The sequence below is a fragment of the Grus americana genome, chromosome 10 (assembly GCF_028858705.1).
Source record: "Grus americana isolate bGruAme1 chromosome 10, bGruAme1.mat, whole genome shotgun sequence".
NCBI lineage: Eukaryota > Metazoa > Chordata > Aves > Gruiformes > Gruidae > Grus > Grus americana.
In genome coordinates, this window is record NC_072861.1 from 24,277,546 (window position 1) to 24,290,570 (window position 13,025).

The 13,025-nt window shown below is 68.5% G+C and overlaps 2 protein-coding genes across 6 annotated transcripts; both read right to left on the bottom strand.

Moving 5' to 3' along the window:
* Nucleotides 1–20: 20 nt before the first annotated feature.
* On the bottom strand, nucleotides 21–1,521 carry LOC129210864 (protein shisa-like-1). The gene is made up of 3 exons (XM_054837168.1): nucleotides 1,455–1,521; nucleotides 495–708; nucleotides 21–276 (listed from the first exon to the last, which is right to left on the bottom strand). Exons 1-3 carry the CDS (start codon nucleotides 1,519–1,521, stop codon nucleotides 21–23), a joined length of 537 nt encoding a protein of 178 aa, XP_054693143.1.
* Nucleotides 1,522–3,112: 1,591 nt separating this feature from the next.
* On the bottom strand, nucleotides 3,113–12,906 carry MAN2A2 (mannosidase alpha class 2A member 2). Of its 5 annotated transcripts, XM_054836570.1 has the most exons (24): nucleotides 12,771–12,906; nucleotides 12,023–12,177; nucleotides 11,756–11,845; nucleotides 11,591–11,638; nucleotides 11,311–11,455; nucleotides 11,022–11,193; nucleotides 10,110–10,237; nucleotides 9,787–9,960; nucleotides 9,249–9,435; nucleotides 8,979–9,156; nucleotides 8,594–8,796; nucleotides 8,047–8,229; nucleotides 7,751–7,865; nucleotides 7,452–7,519; nucleotides 7,107–7,272; nucleotides 6,567–6,803; nucleotides 6,338–6,460; nucleotides 6,124–6,238; nucleotides 5,895–6,028; nucleotides 5,629–5,770; nucleotides 5,259–5,392; nucleotides 4,428–4,622; nucleotides 4,224–4,337; nucleotides 3,113–3,776 (listed from the first exon to the last, which is right to left on the bottom strand). In XM_054836570.1, the coding sequence occupies exons 2-24, from the start codon at nucleotides 12,152–12,154 to the stop codon at nucleotides 3,624–3,626; spliced, it is 3,336 nt and encodes a 1,111-aa protein (XP_054692545.1). In that variant the 5' UTR covers nucleotides 12,155–12,177; nucleotides 12,771–12,906; the 3' UTR covers nucleotides 3,113–3,623. The 5 variants fall into 5 exon arrangements, with proteins under 5 accessions (XP_054692545.1, XP_054692544.1, XP_054692543.1 ...); XM_054836569.1 differs by having other exon boundaries at nucleotides 4,224–4,334; nucleotides 11,591–11,845; XM_054836568.1 differs by having other exon boundaries at nucleotides 11,591–11,845.
* Between the last annotated feature and the right edge of the window lie 119 nt (nucleotides 12,907–13,025).

A 13,025-nucleotide genomic window follows, 5' to 3' on the forward strand; every position in this document is an offset into this window, starting at 1 on the left:
CCCCCCGCCCGCGACCCCCCTCAGCACAGCCGGCCCGGGGGCATCGGGCCGGGGGTGCGGCAGGGCGGCAGGAGCCCCCGGGGGGCACGGGAGCTGCGGGGCGGCCGGGAGCGGGGCTGGTGTCCCCCCGGGGGGCCAGAGGGTGGGCAGCGGACACGGGGCAGGAGGTGGCTGAGGCGGCAGCGCTGGGTCCGGTAGAAGTGGAAGAGGTCGACGGCCATGAGGAGGAGGACGAGGAGCCCATAGAGCCCCACGAAGGGCAGGGCCAGCGGGTTCCTGCGGGGGGGGGGGCACCTCAGCACAGGGCGGCCATGGTCCCCCACCAGCACAACAGCACCCCTGCGCGGGGAGGGCCCAGCCCAGGCCGGCTTTGGGCTCTGGGGTGACCCTGCAGGAAGCCCCCAGTGCTGCCAGCCCCTGGGGCCGTGCCAGGAGCCCAGAACCACCCCCAGGCCCGAGCCCCAGCACCGCGGCCGGGCTGCTGCCCTGCTCACCGGAGGAGGCCCGGGCCAGCCAGGCTGGACAGGTTCACGCCGGTGAGGGCCTCCAGGGCCAGCTGGGAGCAGCAGGACTTGAGGGCATGCGGGCTGGGGCGGCAGCAGTAGCGGTGGCCAGCTGGGTCGGTCAGCCGCGGGCAGTAGAAGCCGGGGTGGTAGCGGCCGTCGGGGCCCACATAGCCCTCGCAGAGGTGCAGGTTCTGCACCAAGACTGCAGCGATGAGCAAGGAGCGGGCACTTGGTGAGCGTGGGGGCTCAGCCCCGCTGCAGGGTACCGCAAAGCCCGTGGATGGGGCACGCGTTGGCTTCACCCCTGTGTCACAGCAAGTCAGTGTGGCGGCAGCCGGTGCAGTGCTGGTGGGATGGGCTGACAGCTCCAGCAAGGTGGCCCTTGCAGGGATGCTGCGGAGCGGAGCTTTCCCCAGCCTCAGCAGGGATGGGCCGGGCTGGGAGCACCTCGGCCCCGTGGGACCTCGCCACCACGGCACAGGAGCCCCCGGCTCGGCCCTCAGGGTGGGCTCAGGTCACGGCTGGGCTCCAGCCCGATGGGCAGCACCGGCTGCCGAGCACAGCCCCCACCCCACGCTGCCGGCCCTGGCCCCATCTGTGCTGTGACCTCCAGCACACACCATCACCCCGTCAAGGGCAAACACGGGTGAGGAGCGTGATGGCAGCAGAGGGGAGGGGAAAGCCCCAATGTCCCCGTGCTGAACCCCTTCCCTGTTCCCACCACCCCACAGAGACAGCACTTCTCACCCCACAGACGTGCTGCAGTGGCACCAGCCCCAGTACCACCACGCCTGGGCCACCATCCCCAGCGCGGACCACTGCCTCCTGGCACAAGCCCCCCCCAGCCTCCATCACGGGCCACGGGGGAGCAGCCCACAAGGGACGAGGCCCCAGCGGGGACAGGGAGGACAGGCTCAGGGAGCAGGAGGGGTGGGAGCGGGGCTGTACCTGTCCCGACGAGGCCAGGGCACAGCGCCGTGGTGAGGAGCAGCCGGAGCAGGAGCCCACCCAGCATCTTCCCAGCTGACCCTGGGCAGAGGCAGCTCTGGCAGCTCTGGCTCCGGCAGAGGCAGAAACCACAGCCCCTCCTGCGCCCGCCTCCATCACGGCCCATCAAGAGCCGCTTGGAGCCATTAGAGCCTCCTGCACTTGCTGCCCGCTCCGCAGGGACCGGGGCGGGAGGCGGGAGCATCACTAATGAGCTTCTCGGGGGCCGAGTGCGGGCCGGGAGGCGCCTTCCCCACCCTGCAGCGGGGCACCAGCTGCTGTGTCCGTGGGCCCTGGTTGGGCATCCCAGCCCGTCCGGGGATCCCGGCATCAGGGTGAGGACCGCAGGCCAGGCTGGCCGTGGGCAGGCAGGCTGTGCCCCAGCCCCCCAGCAGCCCAGCCCCGGCGGGCAGCGAGCCCTGTGCCAGCAGCCTGGCCCCCTGCCAGCCATGCCATTAGCCAGGCTTCGGCAGAGCCGCCGGTGGCATGCTGTGCCAGCGCAGCACTCTGGTTCCCCGCTTCCCGGCACAGCCCCGCGGTGTTCTCACACCCCCCGCCGTACACCACGCCTGGGGTCCTGCCCTGCAGCACTGCCCCATGCCAGGCCGGCCCCGGGGCAGTGCTGCCAGGGCTGTTCCTTGCCGGCTCCACACGCTCTGCCTGTTCTCGGGGCCATGGCCAAGCCTGGGGGCTGCGCTGGAGGCTGTGTGGGAAACCACGACAGAGTTCAGCCAGCACCACCTCCCCACCAGCCCTCCCTGCGGCCCTCTCTGCTGGCACCCATTCGCAGTAATTAGCCCCAGGGGGACCAGGGGAGTGGCAGCCCCTGTGGTCCCCACAGCAACCGGGAGGATGCTCCTGGCGACCGTGGGCTGGGCTCCTCGGGTGCCAGAGCATCGCTGCTGGCGGGGGGCTTTGCACCACTCTGTCTCAGCCTGCTCTGGACAGCTGGGCATGGCCGGCAGCACCCCCCAGCACTGCCCCACAGCCCTGTGCACAGGAGCAGGGTCCAGCTCGCCCAGCAGCTGCAGCCGGCACCCCCCAGCCCTGGGAGGCTGCCGCGCCAGGCACTCACCCCAGCAGTGCAGGGGTGCGTGTGTGGGTGCTGCAGGGGGACGGGCCCCCTTCTTGGGGGGGTCCCCAGCAACTGTCAGCACCTGCCCCTCGGTCGCCAGGAGTCAGAGCTCAGCAGAGACCAGGCTGCCAGGCTCACACAGAAAAGGAGCTAAAGGCACTGAATTTGGGAGCAGCCTCTCCCACACTTAACCCACGTGTAGCTGCCTAACTTCGGTCTGCACCCTGTCCCCCTTTGCTCCTGCCAGCGCCAGGCGCTGCCTGCTCCCGAGCATGGCTGGGCCTGGCTGTGCCAACAGCCCCTCACACGTGCCCAGGGCCCTACACCCGGCTCAGCCCTAGGAGCAGCAGCAGGGCAGGGACTCCATGGAGCAGAGCACGGCACAGCCCCAGCAGCCTGCCCAGCACACCCAGACTGGCCCTGGCCAAGGCTCTGAGCCTGCCTCCCCGCTGCCTCGGGGTCCTGCCCCTTCCACCCACGAAGCAACGTTCCTGCTCCACTGCATGACCAGTGTGAGAACCACAAACCAGACGCAGACCAGGACCCTTGGAAACAGCCTCATGTTTCCGACAAGCTCCAGGCGAGCTCTGTCTCCAGTCCACAGCACCTCCCCGGCCAGCTGCCCCAGCCCCACCAGGCTCCTGGCAGCCCCTGTGCTGCCCTGTGGGTCGAGGGGAGCCCAGCACGGGCCCCTGCCCCAATTTGCTGGGATGGGGACCCTCCTGGGACAGCCGAGCAAATGCAGCAGGGCAGCTGTGCCCATCATGCTGCCCACACCAGCCGTGCTCTGCTCGGAGCAGTGCCCGGCCTGTGCCCTCTATGCCCAGGCAGTGTCCAGCAGCCTCTGCAGTTCACTTCTGAAATCTATCTGAGAACACAGGACTAATAAATTAGAAGGCAGCAGCCTTTGCAAGTCCGGCACCTCCTGCCCAGCGCCCGCCTGCCTGCCACGGGCCTGCTGGCCCAGCCTCTCCTGGGCCGTGCTGGTGCCGCTGGGCTCAGCGGCTGCTCCCACGCTGCCCAGCCAGTCTGCTCCTCTCCCGCTCCGGGAGATGCTACCCCAGGTGGATGCGGAAAGTGGCAATTTCCATGGGGTCCAGGCGGATGTTGGTGCTGTTGGAGGCTGCGGCCAGTGGGTACATCAAAGTCAGCGAGGTGGGCTGCAGGGAGCCCAGCTCCAGCCCCCGGAACAGGCTGCCCAGGGCCAGCTAGGGAGAGAGGAGGGAGAAGGGTGGGTGAGGGGGACGTGGCGCCTGGCAGCGCAGCACCGTGCACGGGGCAGCCCCACATACACTGTGCCAGCAGCCGGTTCGCAGGCCCCCCACAGCACGTGAGGCACCACACTGACCCAGCCCAGGCTCTGCCCTTCCTCGCTGGAGGATGCAGGGTTTGTGCAAAGGTCCAGACCTGCTTTGTGAGAAACCAACATCCTCCAGCTTTGCCTGGGCAAGGGGCAGAGCAGGGCTGCGTGCTGCACTGTGGGACTCTTGACCAGCCCCCGTTTCCGGGATGCTGGTGCTGGAGGACCTGGGGGCCCCCTCCAGCCTCCATCCTGGCTTGGCATGAGCACAGGAGGCAGGCCTGGCGCCAGACGTGCTGGGGGCCCCAGCCTGGCTCTGACCCAGCGGTGGGAGGAGGCGGCAGCCTGGTCCTACCTTGCCCTGGCTGGTGGTGCAGTTAAACCCCAGGTTCTTGGCCTCCAGGCTGCAGTCAAAGCCTTTGCGGTGCAGGATCAGGGCTGCCTCGGCCGAGGGTAGCGAGTCATCCTGCTGGGGAGCCGGGGTGTGAGGGCAATGCTGGGGGCAGTGGGTGCCAGACCCCCCCGAGTCCTGCTGCCTCACTCGTGGGGCACAGCTCACCTCTGCCTGCAGCATCCGCAGGTTAAGGATGTGAAAGTCGCAGGGGAGGGTGGTGGAAAGGGGCATGAAGGAGCGCAGAGCTGGTGGGGCTGGCTGCTCCTGGGCCACGGGCATGACCAGGGCCTCGGCGTTCAGGTGCATGGAGGTGATGTGGCTCAGCAGGGAGGGGAAGCTGATCGGGCGGCCGTCCTGCACCTGCCAAAGAGCACACGGGTTAGCACAGGCCTGGCAGAGGCTGGACGGGGCCCGCGGGACTCCCGCTCCTTGCAGCCTCTCCAGCAGCGCTCGGAGAACAGGCACCTGCAGCACAGGGCACCCAGAGCCGCCCTCGCCCAGGCGTGACCCCCCCTCCCCAGTGCCCAAACAGGGAGGGCGGCTGCCTGCACAGACCTCGGCTAGATGGTCAGACTAGGGGCCTGCTACGGGGCCTGGCTAGGCTAGTCGCTAGCAGCTAGTGCACGAGACAGGGAGAGACAGTGGGGCCAGGCCGGCCGTTACCTCTGGGCTGCCAGTCCTGGCGCCGGGGAAGCCCAAGGCTTTAAACGTGGAGGCCAGTTTGGAAAAGAAGCTGGAGCTCTGAATGGGTGACATGGTGCATGCATAGAGAGCAGCGAGGCAATGGGACAAGAACACCGTGATTACGAGGGCGGCGTGGCTCCGCAGGGACATACCCCACTGCACGGTCCCACTCTCCCCACACTCCCTGCTCCCAGTCACATGCGTGGCGTTCTGCAGATGCCTCCACCCTGCTCCGTCCCAGGGAAGGGCTGGACTCTCGAGGCAAGCGGCATCGTGCTTGACTCCAGCCCTGCAGCCTCACAGACCACACACCTTGTTGGCAGTGGTGCGGCGCTCCAGGAGGAGACGGAACCGGTTGCAGGTCCGCTTGTTGTCCTTCAGCCCTTGGCCCAGGCCCCGGTTGTCATCCTGCATGAGGCGCCGGTCCAGGATCACCTCCAGCTGGCCTGCAGAGAGCGGGTCGCAGTGCCCTGGGCTTTAACGGGAGCCAGCTGCCCGGCACAGCCCCTCTGCTGCCACGCACGGAAACACTCCCACAGGGCTGGGGGCAGCCGAGGAGCCCCCAGAGACAGCAGGACCGGGGCACCCTGCACCCAGCCCGCAGCACTCTCCTCCCCAGCACCCCCCTGCCAAAGGCAGCCCCCTGAGGCACAGCCCCACGGCCCCATCAGGGCCGGCTCACCGCTGCTGAGGCTGGAGACCCCCAGGGCCTGGGCTGTGTGCAGCGTCAGGCGGCTCTGCGTGTCCTGGATGTAGGCCATGGTGGGCATGGGGTAGAAGTTGGCCTGCAGCGGCAGCTTCTGCTGGTACCTGCGGGGCTGGATCTGCCGAGGGACAGAAGTCCACTGACCTCCACCTCTGGCTGGAGGTGGCTCCTGTGGGGCCCGGTGCTGGGTACCAGGGCACTGTCCCCCCCCGAGGGCAGCCCCTCCCCAGGCTGCCGGATACCTGGAAACCATTGAGGTCTGTGAAGAAGGTGTTGTCGCTCTCAATATCGGTGCTGAAGCGCAGGGACAGCTCCTTGTTGATGTGATCACGGATGTCGACCAGGCAAGACACATCCAGGGACAGGCCCTCCACCCCTGCGGGCGGGCAGTGAGGGGCTGCACCCCACCAGCAGCATCGCCCAGCAGCCCCGGGCCAGCGACCTCCCTGCAACAGCTCCACGTTGTCTCACCTGGCACGTTGTAAAGCCGCACCACGGTCTGGACATGCTGGTAGTAGCTAGCGACCTCTGAGAAGAGGGGTCCCTCTGTCACCCGCACTACTGGGAGGTCCTTGGGGGCGTAGGGCTGTGGGGGAAGGAGGGCCGTGCTGAGGCTGCTGCCTGCAGGACTGTCGCGTGGCCGCGGGCACGGCCGCCAGCTGCCTCTCGGAGACAGTCCCTGTACCTTGGCCTCGCCGTCAGGCAGAAAGAGATAGGCTCCGCTTTTGTCCTTGGAGGTCCTGGTGCCGTAGACAAGGAACTCACTGCTCACCCTGTGCTCCCGCTCCTCCCCAGCTCGGCGGATGCTCTGTGGGGTGCGTGCCGGCACAGCAGTAAGCACACCTCGCAGGACGCAGTGCTGTGTCCCCCTCCCCTCCTTCACCCCCACGCCACCCGTCAGACCCCACACTCACCTGCAGCAGGCCTGAGCGTCCTGAGAAGCAGGCCTGCAGGTGCTGGTTCTCCAGGCAGAAGTCATCGGCGGTGGCCGGGAAGACGTTCACGGGTACGGCCTCCTGCTTGTGCACGGGCAAGTCCCGTCCGTGCAGGTACAGGCGCACAGAGGACTTCAGCGTGGCATGGCCGTCGAAGGACTTGTGCAGCTGCAGCACACGCAGCCCCAGCGCAGGCAGGCGGGCCAGGACAGACACCTGCGGGCAGCACAGAGACCTGACCAGCCCCTCCACGGGAGGGCAGCCCGCGCGTGGGGACCCGCTGGCTGTCAGCAGGACAAAGACCCTGGCTCAGCGCTTCTGGGGAACTGCTGAGGGGGTACGAGCACAGGGGCCTGGGGGTTCGCAAGCAGTGAGAGCTTGTACTGGGATGTGGGGACACTTGGTTCCAGAGAGGAGGGCTCATGGGGTGGTGTCCCAGCTGTGGGAACAGTGGGTGAGGATCACAGGCTGCCCCCTGTGCAGGCGGAGGACGGGAGCAGGCACCGGGGCACCCCCTACCTGGTAGACGTCAGGCACCATGCTGGTGGCAGCGCCCCAGTGCGCACTGAGCTGGGAAGGCAGGGGCTGCCCCTCCTCGGAGAGCACACGAACATGCGGGGAGTCCACCAGGACCGGCACAACGCACAGGCGCTCCTGCTCCAGTGGGTTGAACACCACCAGGAACCTGCAGGTGGGGTCACACAGGGATGGCCACCCCAGCCCCACGGCATCCCGGGTGCCCCGTGCCCCACACCACCCATGGGTCCCGTACACCCACCCACTGCTTCACAGAGCCCTGGGTACCCCCCTCACACTGTCCCCCCCCGGCCTCCAAGCCCTGAGAGCAGGGCAGGCAGCCCCTACCGAGGAGAGGCATCCAGTTTGACCACTGTTCTCTCCGGGAGGGAGTCCTGGTTGGGGCGCGCGTCGTCCTGGAGAGAGGAGCGGTCAGAGCCATGGTGTGCCCACCCCCCCCGCCAGCCAGGCCCAGGGACACAGGCACAGGCTGGGACCCTCTCCCCAGGCTGGGACCCTCTCCCCAGGCTCCCGCCCAGCACCGAGCAGGCAGGCAGGGCTGTGCTCCCTGGGGGCACGGGGACAGCTGCCCCAGCATGGCTCTGCGTGCTGGGGCGTGGGGAGCCACGGGGCAGGGTGCTGCTCACCGTGCTGAGGAAGGGTGCAGCGGGGTCATGGCGGTAGGTGTCCTTGTCCCCCAGCACGAGGTAATGTGCAGCGTTGATGATGACGCGCTTGAGGTTCGTGAGGGAGTGGAGCAGCCTGGGGCACAGGCAGAGTGAGCCACCCGGGACTGACCCTCTGCCCCAGTGTCTCCCCAACATCCCCCCGGGAGAGGGGCTGCACAGGACCCCCACACCCAACCACGCTCCCAGCCTCATGCTCACCAACCCCCATCCGAGACAAGGCGCCCCAGGGCTGCACCCCGGCCCCCTGCACGCACCGGGCTCCATAGTCAACCGCCACGGCCTCCTTGGCGGTGCCGGTGATTGCGTCGTGGTGCTGGAAGAGGCCCAGGTTGCGGCGGGCGTTGCTTAGCAGGGCGTAGTCAGTGAGCGGGTACCTGCCATCGGCACCAGCGCGGCGGGCGTGGGCGAGCGCCAGGCTGTACAGGATCTCCGCTCCCCTGCGCAGGGACAGGGTCACCAAGGGCCCTTGCCCCAGCACCCCAGTGCTCTGGGCCGAGCAGCGCCAGGACAGAGGGCAGAGCAGCAGCCAGCCCAGCCTGCCCTCGTGCCAACAGCGCCCAGCCCATACGCTCTCCATGCACAGGGCCCTGGCCTCAGGGAGGGGCAGGTGGGGGGGACACGCTGCCTGGGGGCTGGGCGAGGGTTTGGCACTGCCTGGGCCGTGCCTGCGCCACCCCCAGCGCATTGGCAGCTGGGTGCAAGCCGGGGGGCTGCCGGGCTCCCCAGGTGCTGCCCGGCCACCCCTTGCCCGTGCCCCCTGCCCACAAGCCCTGCCCTGGGGCCCAGCCCGCTTCCCCTCACCGGAGGTGGGCCTCCAGCACCCGGTCCAGGCTCTTGTAGAAAGGCCGGGAGGTGTAGTAGCCTGTCCAGTAGTGATCCTCCCGGTCCGCGTAGGAGAAGAAATCCCCGCTCAGCACTGGGAACCCAGGCGGCTTCATCCCCGGCACAATGCCCACCTTCTTGTACAGGGCGTCAAAGTAGTCGGAGAGCGTCCCAAACTGTGCCTGCGGGACAGCACGCACAGCCCTGAGCGTGACGGGGAGCTGCTGTGGCTCCCGCAGCCGGGGGTCCCGCCACCCCTCCTGGCACTGCCCACCCTCCAACCGGGCTCTGCCTGCGGCCTCCCCACAACCTCGGCGTGTGGGGCCCTGCTTCCCCCGGCCCCCCCGGCCCTCCCTGCATGTACCTGGACATGGAGGTTGGGTTGGGAGTTGAGGAAATCGAAGATGCGCTGGTAGTTGAGGAACTGGGCATCCCACTCCTGCGGCTTGTCGTAGCGGAAATCGTCTCCCAGGGGCACCAGCAGCACCTTGCTGCGGTACAGCTTGGACTTCTTGCGATACTGGTCCAGCAGCAGCTGGGCTCTGCCGTGGGGGGCCAGGAAGGGCCAGGGCGTGAGCCTGGCTCCCGAAGGCAGGGCATGGGGCTCAGAGCCGCTTGCCCCTGCGGCACTCACCGCTCCGCCACGTTGGCATCGGTGATGGCTCGGGGAGGCACCTTCCACGGGCAGTTGATCCGGCCACCCGGCAGGCGCTTGAAGTCAAACTGGCAGCAGATCTTGGGGTCTGGCCCACAGGTGTGGGGCACATCGTAGCTGTAGAAGGGCATCATGTGGCAGAAGATGTCGGTGCTGGCTTCCGGATCTGTGGGACCAAGGACATCATGAGCATCAGCAATGGCTCTCCTTTGCTGTTCCCCGAGCAGGGGGGCCCATGGGCACGTGGGTGCAGGGACAGCTGCTGGGGCAGAGCAGACCTGGCACGCAGGCTGACCCGCTTGGAGCCCAGAGAGAGCAGCAGCCTCCCCCAGTGTGCTGGGGGTGGTCGGGGAGTCAGCCTGGGCCTGTCCCACAGGGCAAAAACACTGCAGGGCAGAGCCGTGGCCTCCTGGTGCTCAGCTCGCCATCCACACAGGAAAGCGGTCAGTAGCTGTTCCCTGCTGCCACCCACCCCGGCAGGGCCCCCTCTGCAATCACCTCTCCAGCAGCCCCTCACCCCACGTCTGTCTCCACATGAACTCCAGGTTCTGGGTGGCAGCAAAGTGTTTCTTGATGGCGTAGTGCACGCGCTGGATGAGCATGCCCGTCAGGTTGGAACGCTTCAGCAGGTAGGGCATGGTGGAGCTGTGCCCAAAGGGGTCGACGGCCCAGCCTGACCGGGGCGTCACGCCTGGGGGCACAGAGACCCATCAGCCCCACACTGGGCCCGGCAGCACCTCCCACGAGCTCCTGCCAGGGATGGAGGTGCCTGCCGGTACATCAAGCAGGCACCCAGCCAGCACCCTGCCCCTCCTGCTCGGCATCCTGCCCAGCTCTCACCGATGTTCTTCTCCAGCCACTGGTGCCCCTCGATCAGCTGGTCGATCATGGCAAAGTAGTGGGAATTGGCCTCGTCAGGCATCACCCAGCCGCCCGTCACCATCTCCAGCTGCCCGTTGCCAACCAGCCTGCAAGGGGGACGTGCAAGATGCGATCGATCAGCTCCAGGCAGAGCCCTGTGGCGAGCTGCGTGTCTGTGGCAGAGCCTCCACCTGCCTTGGGGCCACCTGGGTCCCACCCGCAGCCTCCACAACCACCCGTTGCTGTGCCCCGCAGCCCACACTGTCCCCCACAGGGACAGACATCCCTCCACAGCACCACGCTGGCTGAGGCCCCAACCAGAGCCCATCCCCACACAGGGCAATGCCCTCCACCGTGTCCTGCAGCCCATGCTCCCTCTGTCCTTCACCCCCAGCCCTCCTGGGGGTGGGGGGCTGACAAGGGGGACCTCTCCCACCACACAGTCTGGCTCTCCAGGTCTCCCACCCCGCTGAGGGTGCCTTGGGCTTTGCAAGGCACTGGCACTGCCCTGGTTCTGTGGCAGTGCCTCGGGTTACAGTGAAAAGAGGGAGATTCCCAGCTCCGAGAGCACAGGGAGTGGCGCAGGGTGAAACCTGCCTCCCCCAGCCTCTCAGGCCCCCGCTGTGGAGGCCCTGGTGCTGGCAGCACCTCAGATCTAACCCACATTGCTGTGGTTTTCACATCTCATGGCACTGAGGGGTCTCTGGCAGTGCCAGGGCACCCCACAGTGAGCAGTGCAGAACCCACGGACTTCGCACTGCAGCCAGGGCAGCCTTTGTCTCCTCAGGACCCTTCCCTCACGCACCCCGTGCTCACAGCCGGTGCCTCCCGCAGCACCCTGCCTCCGGGCAGGGACCGTGCCAAGAAGCGGGGCCAGGCAGGCGGCCCTACCTCCGCACTGCAGCCCGCTTCTGGGCACTGATGTTGTCCCACCACTTGGAAAAGAAGGAGATCTCGGACCAGATGAAGCGCCGGCGCGGGTCCTCCTGCATCTTCAGCACCATGCTGTTGAGGATGTGCTGCGTCTGGTCGTAGTAGTACTTGTCGAAGGTCTTGATCCAGCCTGCCAGCACATGTGGGGGTCGCTACACAGGGCCAAGCCCTTCCCCGCCAGCGGTGTGGGGTGGCAGGGGCTGGGATAGCCCTTCCCCTCCCCTGCCCACCTTCGCCCGTGGCTCACCCGGGTCATTGTGGGAGTGCGGCACCACAAACACCTGCAGGGGCTCAGTGTCCCACTCATTAGGCTCATAGGTGATATCGAAGCCCTGCTTCCACACGCCGCCATCCTGGTTGTCAAAGGGCAGCAGGGAATACACTGCCAGCATCTGCCGGGTGGGAGACAGGACTCAGAGGGCAGACACCGGACTGAGAGACCCCCAACAGAGCAGGGCTGGGAAGGGACCCCCTTGCACTAGCAGAGATGGGCCCTGACACACTAGGCTGAGACACCGGCCCCTCACCTGCAGGTCTGGGCTCTGGCCCCTTCCCCCCAGGGCGAACTGGCAGTCCTGTGGGGAGACGGAGAGGAAGCTCGGGCGACTCTCAGGGGGCAGCACCCAGGAGCCATTGGGAGTGTGGTGGGGCAGCGCTGGCTGCCCTTCTGTGTGGGCCGTCAGCTCCAGCACCGAGTCCTTGATGTGGCTGATGATCTCGTGGTTCTCCTCCAGCAGCTGCTCCAGCTGCTCAATGCGGTTCTGCAGCACCGAGATCTGACTCTGGGGACACAGACACCGTGGTGAGAGCCTCCGGCAACCTTTGCCAGGCGGGTCCCGGCCCCTGCGTGCACTGATAGCAGCAGGGAACAAGCCCTGGCACCCGAACTGCCTCCGGCTGTGCTGGCTGGCCCCCGCCAGCCCTTGCCCACTCTCCATCCCCACAGCCCTGCCGCTCACCCTGGGGAAGTTGCCCCCGCTCTGGTGGCGCGTGGGGTCGTGCTGCACTCGGTCCAGCATCAGGTAGAGGGAGAAGACGGCCACGCAGAAGATGGCAGCTCCACACACTGTCACCTGCTTCTTCAGCTTCATCCCGGAGGGCCGCAGGGACAGACCTGCACCGGGGCAGAGAGGTGCTGCTGCAAGCCCAGCCACGGGGCTGAGAACGGGACGGGCGCAGGACGGGGTGCCAGGGGACACCAGAGGGGATGGGGGGGACACCGGAGGGGATGGTGCCTCCTGCCCTCACCCTGGGCTGAGCCATGCCGGGGGGCCTGGGGCCGGCAGCCCGGGCCGGTGCTCCGTGCCGTGCCCTGCCCACCCCTTGCCCACCGCCACCCCCCTCCTCCCCTGCCCCCCCGCGTCCTACTTCGCTTAATCCGGCGCCGGGTATTTATAGCCCGGGCTCCAGCTGCACGGGCCCAGGGGCGCCGCAGGCCCGGCCCGCCGCGGGGCTAGGCCGGTGGAACGGGGCCGGGGCCGGTGGAACGGGGCCGGGGCCGGTGGAGTAGGGCCGGGGCCGGGGCCGGGGCCGGCCGCGGCGGACCCGCCGAGCCGGGCAGCCCGGGACCTCTGCGCCGCGGCCCGGTGCGGGGAGGGAGGGAGCGGGCCGGGCTGGGGAGGGAGGGAGCGGGCCGGGCTGGGGAGGGCTGGGGCCGCCCACCGCGGGACGGCTGCGGGGGTGGGGGCGCGGCCGCTCCGCTCTTACCCTGGGCGGCTCCGCGGCTCGTCCCGGCTCCTCACATCGCCCGCCCCGGGCTCGCCAGCTGCCGCGGCCGGGATGGGCCAGGCCCCGCCCGCCGCCCCGCTCGCCCAGCCCCGGGCCCGGCCCCGCCGTCCGCCCGCCCCGCCGGGAGGCGGCTCCGCCGGGCAGCGCAACGGGGCGGCCGCTGGGGCGGGACCGACCCGGCCGGGACCCCCGAGCCCCACCGCAGCGCCGGGAACTGACCCGGCGGGGACCCCC